The sequence below is a fragment of the Ricinus communis genome, chromosome 5 (assembly GCF_019578655.1).
Source record: "Ricinus communis isolate WT05 ecotype wild-type chromosome 5, ASM1957865v1, whole genome shotgun sequence".
Taxonomy (NCBI): domain Eukaryota; kingdom Viridiplantae; phylum Streptophyta; class Magnoliopsida; order Malpighiales; family Euphorbiaceae; genus Ricinus; species Ricinus communis.
The window spans coordinates 1,187,820-1,196,502 of NC_063260.1; the positions used below are offsets into that span (position 1 = coordinate 1,187,820).

Genomic DNA, 8,683 nt, shown 5'->3' on the forward strand with positions numbered 1-8,683 from the left:
AAACATCATATCAATATTTAATATTAATTTTTAGTTTTGCTAAATACTACTTAAATTTTGGAATTATTAAATATTAACCTATCTACTCATTCTCTTGCAAGAGAAGCTTGTTTGATAAGTGGGGTTTCTAACCCTCTAGATTTATGTTTGATGTTTCTATTTTGGATATATGATCTTCTTTTGCAGAAAAAGATTTCATCTATTAAAATGCCAAAATTAGATTTAATACTTTAAATTTTTTTCAATTAGTATATAGATTATATTTATAAATTAATAATAAAAATATTATTAATGCCGCATTAACTAAAAATAAATTAGTAGTTCATATATTTATTGTAGTTATATAAATTAGTATATAAGATATAATGAATATAAAAAATTCACATCTTTTTATGTTAAAATTATTGATCAATTATATATATATATATATATATATATATATATATATATAATATTTATTAAATAAATTTAACTATTCTATGAGTATTTTTCTTTATTTTCTTACAAATTTATTGAATTATTAGATTTCAAATAGTTTCATATAATAATTATTTTTTAAAAATAGTTTAATTATGTTATTTTAATCATTATTTAATAAAAATATAAAAATAATGTTGATAAAAGAGAAAATATGGAAAAAGTTAATATTTTAATTTTAGTAAGCTTTTACAGATGTTTGATTTTATAATATAATATTTTAAATAGTAATTTTGTTATAATTAAATAAAAAGAATCTCTATTTAAAAAATTATAAAAAATATAAAAAAAATAAATTTTAAATTTTTATGATAAAAATGTGTAAAAATTAACATAAGATATCTACATATAAATAAACATTAAAAATTTAAATATAATTTTCTATATTGTTTGATATTTTGTATTGAATTTAAACAATAGATAAAATTAGCTCTTTAAATTCAAAATATCTCAGATTATTTATTTATATTATACATAATTTAAATTGATAATATGACATAACGATAAAACTAAATTTCATATATATATATATATATATATATATATATAAACATCTTGATGTGTAATTAGTTTAGTATATAAAAAAGTATTCACCATCTGAAGTGATTCTTTTGAAATAATTCTACCAATAAATTATAACAATAATGATAATAATAATAAATATATATATAAAAATTAATATACAAATAAAATAAAATTACAAGGATTTTATTTTTTTATAATTTTTTATCTTTAATTCTTAAAAAAATTTATAGTAAATTATTTAAATTTTTCAATACATATAATATGATATAATAACTTATTAATGACTTAAAAATTGAATAAAATTAGATTAATCATTAATTAGTTCAATTAGAATTAAGAATTTGTTAAATTAAATTATATATATGAAAATATATATAAACACATGTGTGGGGTGGGTTTTACTGTAATTTAGGAGTTCAGGAGCAGCTGTACTGTTTAGACATTATTTTTATCAAATAATATTTGCCACTTTCTCTGGAGGGTAATAGTTTTTGTGGGTGAAGCTGTTTTGGCCTTAACTGCTGCGTCAATTCAATCTTTGCTCCACGTAAAAGTGAGGATTTGATACTTCATTCCCTTCTGTAATTTCAATTCTTAATTAAAACCTACAACTGAACAAAAACCTCTAATCTCTCCATCATTCCCCGAGTCATGAGCGATCTCGACCGAGTCAGAAAGGACGATCCTTTCCTCCTTCAGTATCAGCCTTCCGATCTCCGAATTGCATCAGAGTTCCTTACCACGTGGCTCCCTTTTCTCTCCAGAGATCTCTGCCATCACTGCACTAGAACTCTCTCCCATCGCATTCGCTCTCTCGACTCTGGTACCTTTCCTTGTCTTTTTTTTTTTTTTACGAATATAATCATAATCTGCATGTTTAATTTATGGGCTTTCTTTATTTAGCTATTTGGATTACGGGTTTCTTTTTTTTAAAAGAAATTGTTATAATTTATTCTGGATGTTAGGGTTTATGTTTAAAGTTTATAGATGAGATTATTATGATTTTTTTTAAAATAAGAATTAATACTAACTGGAATATTTGTTGGTGTTTTATTTGTGAATTGTTGTTGTAGAACTTCATTCCGATGCGGAACCTTCAACTTCAACTAAAACTATAACACCTGCCAACTCGAACAATGTGGATTCGCATGAGAATTATTGTGATTGTGATGATAATTGCGAAAATAATTCAACAGAAAGTAATAAAGATGGTGATGGGGATGACACGAATTCTTTAGGTAGTTGGAAAGATGGATCTAATGGGTGGTCTGAACCTGTTTCAGAACCTCCTTCAAGTGGAATACTTGGTGCACCGCCTTCCATTCAGGTTCCAACCCATCGAATTTCTTGGGCTGACATGGCTCAGGAAGATGAATTTGAGGAGGAGGAGGAGGAGGATGAGGACCGAAGGGAGTTGGATAAACGGATGGTAACTTTAAGTGCTTCGACAGGGAAGATGAAGATATCAACTGTTGAGAAGCCTAAGCTGTCAAGGGAGCAGAGAGAGTCTATCCGGTTCAAGAGTGTGAAGAGGAAGAAGGATTTTATATGTTTGGAGAGGGTTAAAGGGAAGTTTGTTAATATTCTTGAGGGACTTGAACTCCACACTTGTGTTTTCAGCGCTGTAGAGCAGAACAGGATAGTTAACTATGTTCATGAACTCGAGGAGATGGGGAAAAGAGGAGAGCTTAAAGGTTAGTTGCATTGTACCTGTCCTCATCATTTTTTGTGGATATGGCAATGACCTTTCTGATTATAAAAAAGAAACATATAGCTAGTTCACAAAAGATTTTTATTATAATTCTTCACTAAATGCCTAAGTTATTTTTTTAGAGAGATTAGCTGAGGTTATTGAATATGCATGCCATCTTTTATGTCTTCTATACACGACAAACTTAATTAGCATTTGGATTGTAGATTTCACCTGCCAGAAGCTTTTAGTTGCATGAAAAACTCTTGATATGCGATAGGTTTCCAATAAGTTTCGTGTATCATGTTTTATAACTGCTTGTTGATTTTTCTGATTTTCTCATGCAGAGAGGACATATACAGCTCCACAAAAGTGGATGAGAGGTAAAGGGCGTGTTACTATCCAATTCGGTTGTTGTTACAACTATGCAACAGTAAGTTCTGATCCTCTCATTTGCATTCAATAACTTATGTTGATTTGGTAATTTTAATAAAGCACCATCTTATGAAAGCTAAAAGCCTTGTAACCAGAGTTATTAGGACAATAATTCACTATTGGATATGCATGTACAAGATTATTTGAGTTGATTATAAGAATCAAAAAACAATAATTAAATATTAATTTATTAAATAATTAAAATAATTAAATAAATATTAATAAATAAACAAAAATAAAAAATATTAATAATATTAATAAAAATTAATAAAAAAACTATGTTGTATAACTTCATTCAAAAAACTTTCTTGGAATCACTACGGAAATTACTACAAAATAAAAAAAAATAAAAAATTGGAACATTATTTCTATTTTGATAGTTTCTTTTAGTTTATTTAGTTTAATTTGTATCTGTCTTAATTCTGCCTTTTATTCAAGCAATTTTTTCTTCACAAAATTGCCCGAAGCCTACGCCTTTTTGAATCCAATCGTAGATGTTATGCCAGTAATCCCTGTACTCCTTTTTCTATTAGCCTTTGTTTGGCAGGCTGCTGTAAGTTTTCGATGGGATCTTTAATGCTATCCTAGAATTCAATATTAAAATTAATAAAATTTAAAATAAAGTTCTACAATTTGTAAATAAAATTGAATTTTTTTTTTACAAATTGTAAAAAGAATAAATTAATAAAAAGATTAATGCATAAAATAAATATAATAAGAGATAAGAAGAGATGCGACCGCTTCCTACATACTTTATACTCTCTCCTACAAAGAATCAATAGATTACTTTGCGATTCTTACAACTTGATGAGTATAAATGGATTCTACTCTTTTGATTGAGTGCTCATGGGCACATTTTTTTCTGTTCTATTCTCGTTTCGATCCCTTTCCTATTTTTATATAGACTCTTGTTCTTTTTCTTTGTTTTGCTTCTCTGAAAAAAAAGGAACAATATCATCATTAAATATATATTTGCTGCAGTGGATTGCCCAATGCATTTATTTGGTTTTGAAGAATTGATTTATTTTTGATTTTGTACCAAATGTGACAGTCCATTTTGATTATCTGTGAAAAACAATTAGTATTTGGATTCATGATTTGATTCTCAATTTGACATTATGCTTGCTATTTGAATATTTTATTGGCAGGACAAAAATGGTAACCCACCTGGTATCCTCCAGAGTGAAACTGTAGATCCTATACCTCACCTCTTCAAAGTGATCATTAGAAGGCTGATCAAATGGCATGTTCTCCCTCCGACCTGTGTACCTGACAGTTGCATTGTTAACATTTATGATGAAGGGGACTGTATACCTCCTCATATTGACAATCATGATTTTAATCGACCTTTCTGCACAGTGTCCTTTGTTAGCGAGTGTAATATAGTATTTGGATCTAACTTAAAGGTTTTGGGCCCTGGTGAGTTTTCTGGATCAATTGCAATCCCTCTGCCTGTGGGGTAAGTCTAAATGAAATTATTTACATGAATTCAGTCGTCCTAAGTTTCTTGCTTTTCCCTGCTTTCCCTTTAGTAATTATTCTTCCTGTTGCAATTGTTACTTGGTATGTGCTTATACTCTATTCTCGTTTTACGGAATGAAACTCTTAAGGTTACCTTTTGGTCCTGGCAGATCTGTTCTTGTCCTAGATGGGAATGCAGCTGATGTGTCTAAGCACTGTGTGCCGTCAGTTCCTACAAAGAGGTACAACTTGAACTTTCATTCATATAATTTGGTTGTAATTGCTTGTTTTGATGAGCCGTACGAACTTAATTTGCTGCCACGCTTTTATTTCTCATAGGATATCCATTACATTTAGAAAAATGGATGAAGCAAAACGACCTGCTGGCTTTGTTCCAGAACCTGATTTACAGGGGATTGAACCATTAGTAGATGACTTGGACAAAACAAAGAGGTTAAATTCTCCCAGGTCTGAGCCTCATAGGAGAAGGCAGCCAACTGGAAGGGAGAGTAGGATGGAACCGAGAGGATTTGGAGTGAGTGGTTCCCAATCAGAACCACGCCACATGACTTCAAATAGGCGAGGATATGGAAATAAGTGGAGGGCCAGGTGATGAAATTCAAATCCTTGTGGTGGCCCAAGTATAGTTTTTAGATATGAACAGCTGCAATTAGTTGTAGACATTCTGAGGTTTGCTGTGGAGTTTTGTTTCAGAGTCTGAAAGAGCTGAAGGAAATGGCATGTCAGGGTTTATTATTCAAATGCATGCAAGTGTTTGGCATCTTTTAGCTGAATTCTTGCTTGACCAAAATCTGCAAGTATTTTCTGCCTGCAATGGAGGGCAATATTGAAGAATCTGCAATTATAATTAAAGTGTTGGAATGACAGGCTTCAGTTTTGTGCAGCTGGAACATTGTTAAGTTCTGGTTCGTTTATACTTGACGCATGATTGAATGACTAGTCACTACTGGTTTTGGTAATAGCATAATTGGATCTGATCTGTTAGTTTGGAACTCTGCCTGGCACCCCATTGTTGGAGTCACCTTTTTGATGCTTGCTTGCTTGTATGCGATGGATTTGGTTTATTGAGATGCCGCTCAATTAATTGATTGTGCAAATGTATCATCACTGCAGCATAAGGCTGGACTCTGATTTTATTTTTCACTTTTATATACATAATACATATAATATAATTTTAGATGTGAAAGTTGTAGTAGCTATCTCTTTATGCCTGCTTAGCATAAATCCATTCATATTCTGTAAGTTTCTCAACTTCATTTTGCGTGGAATTTGTTTGTGCTCTGCCTAGTTACTTGAACCAAAACAGGAGAGATTCTTTGGTATGTAAAGTAATAATTTATTACTTATACATGTGAAATAATTTAAAATTTTCATTCATCTTTACTTACAATTTTTTATTTTTTGTTTCTTTTTTTCTTATTTTTTAGTTTTTCCTATTAAAATTTCTTTTAGCACTACAAAAAATTGGATTAACTTTTTTAATTTTTTAATTTCTTTCTTCTCTTATTATTTATTGTTTTGGAATAAAATAATATATTTTATTTTTATTTTTTGAAGTGAATATATAAAAATAAAAAAGTAAGTAAATAATATGTAATTTCTTAAAATTTTTATTTGAATGAATGAGAAAAATAAAATAATTTTACTTTTTTTTTTATATTTTAAAAAATAAATAATTTTTTTAAAAAGTAGTGTTGAAAATTGATAAAAAAATGATATTATTTTAAAAGATAATATCTAAGTTAATTCACTATTTAAAATAAATTAAACAAATATCTTAATATATAAAACCAATTAGAAATATTATATTTGAACATTTTTAACTAGTTCAAACATTAAATTGAACAAAAAATTAGTTTAGATACTAAAATAAAAAAAGTTAAAAAATTAAGATACTAACTTTATAATTTTTTTATATTAAAATTAAAATCATTTCTGACGTATTTTATATTATGATGAGAAAAATTTGCATAAACTGAATAATTTATTTGGGCGACCCTTTTATGGTTCGCAGTGCTTTAAATTATGTCAATTTGGGCAAAATGAAACACAAATTAATATTATTTTATTCCTTATAAATGAGTCACTACAACATAATCTAAAATAATAATAATTTGTATAGGACTTATATATGACATACACTCTTAATTTTTTAATATATGGATCCTATTAACTATATATGAATATTGTAAAACTATATATATATAGTAAGTTTACAGTTCTTTCAAAAATAGTATAGCAACTTCAAAAATCATATTTATATATAAATATTAAATCCCTACCAACATTAATAATTAAAATCTTTAACAATTCTCTTCGGAAAAAGGACAAACTATTTATATTACTTTTCGGATCAAAATTTGATTTTTATATATAAAAATTGAAATTAAACGTCTTATTCTTTCAAGAAAGTTTTTGATTATAGACAAAAGCAAGCTTTTCTTTGATAAATTCTTTAATTTATTTTTTTGATATATAAATTAAAATAATTGGAGGTTCTCACTAGTTTAAGAGTTTTTATTTGATTTTTGAAATCAAATATAAAATTATAAGTAAACACAACTCAAAAATGTGATATATGTTTTTTGGAAAGTAGAAAATGTATGTATTTTATATGAAAATAATATATAAAAATGATATATGTGATAACAAAGATTAGGATAGATTTTGAAAAATAATGTTAAGTTACAAACTAAATTTTTATTATGTTAAATTTATTAAGAATATAATTTATTTTAATATGTCAATTATAATTTAAAAAGAATTAAGAAAACAATCATAAAAGTAATTCATTTATAAATATAATTTTTTTTAATCAAACATTATTTTTATTAGTATAATGCTAAAGAATTTATGATTGAGGAGAGAATAACATATCACTTTGGAAGTGTGTTTGTTATCATTTTTATTTTATTTTATTAGAAGGAGAAAATGAAAATTTGAAAAGTAAATGAAAGAAAAATGTAGAAAAAAGAAAGGCATATAACTGAAAATGAAAGTCAAAAATAATATTAAAATATATACTATAATTAAAAATATATGAAAGAAATATGATATAAATGAAATTCTGTCAAATAAATGGTAAATTATGTAATTTTCTCTTAAAATTATGTATGAGTGGATTTTTGCTTTGCTCCTTCAAAGAACCTATACCGGATATGAGAGGGTTTTAAGTCTCCTACCTCAATTCCTAATTCATTTTATTCTTTTAACTATTTATATAAATTTAATTTAATTTTTTAATTTATTGAAAACGAATAGTTGGTATGCTACTTATCATTCTCTATAACTCACCATGAAAGTGATAAGTTTTAAAAATATTAGTGCACGATGGATAAAAAGATTCAAATTTAAGATCTCTTAAATTTTCAAATATCACTTTTCTTTAGAAGAAATATAAAATTCTACTAATGATGATTAACAATTACATCTTAATAGAAAAAATAAAAAAAAATATATGTAAAGAGATATATTTTTAACAACTCTTAATCATACTAATTAAGTAATATATTATAATTTTATGAATATTACGCTTTACTTATACGTATATATAGATTTCATAAATATCTAATTATTTGAATATCATAATTAATTTCTTTATTTTACCATTCCATAAATACCCATGTTACTCTTCCCATATAAGAAGAATTTAACATCTTATAACCGAAAAACTATACGACTCTTCAATAAGCATGTTAATATTTATTTATAAAAATTGATAAAAATACACTAAAAAATTACCGCCAATAAAAAAAAAGATTAGCATTGAAAATAAAATTAATGAAAAATAATAATAAAAAAATAATTGAACCACTTTTTCATTAACTTAAAATTAAATTTTATATTGAGCTCACCTTCTGAAAGATGTTGAACCTTAATTTAATAATTTATCTTGACATACATTATTTATCATTCCAACTAAATTTTTAGTTCTAAATTATTATTATTATATATATATACATTATTCATTAGAAGTCAACAGGCAATGAACTACACAATAGGGAAATAGTTATGATCATAAACTATACAAAAGGAGCATAAGTAGTCATAGTTATGGATTACACAACAGGAAAT

At 26.5% G+C, this 8,683-nt stretch overlaps 1 protein-coding gene across 1 annotated transcript; it reads left to right on the forward strand.

Annotated features, from left to right (window-relative positions):
* Window positions 1-1,422: 1,422 nt before the first annotated feature.
* Window positions 1,423-5,788, forward strand: LOC8267097 (RNA demethylase ALKBH9B). The gene is made up of 7 exons (XM_002530690.3): window positions 1,423-1,825; window positions 2,076-2,696; window positions 3,040-3,125; window positions 4,276-4,586; window positions 4,759-4,830; window positions 4,928-5,197; window positions 5,303-5,788. The coding sequence occupies exons 1-7, from the start codon at window positions 1,654-1,656 to the stop codon at window positions 5,307-5,309; spliced, it is 1,539 nt and encodes a 512-aa protein (XP_002530736.3). The 5' UTR covers window positions 1,423-1,653; the 3' UTR covers window positions 5,310-5,788.
* Window positions 5,789-8,683: the final 2,895 nt, after the last annotated feature.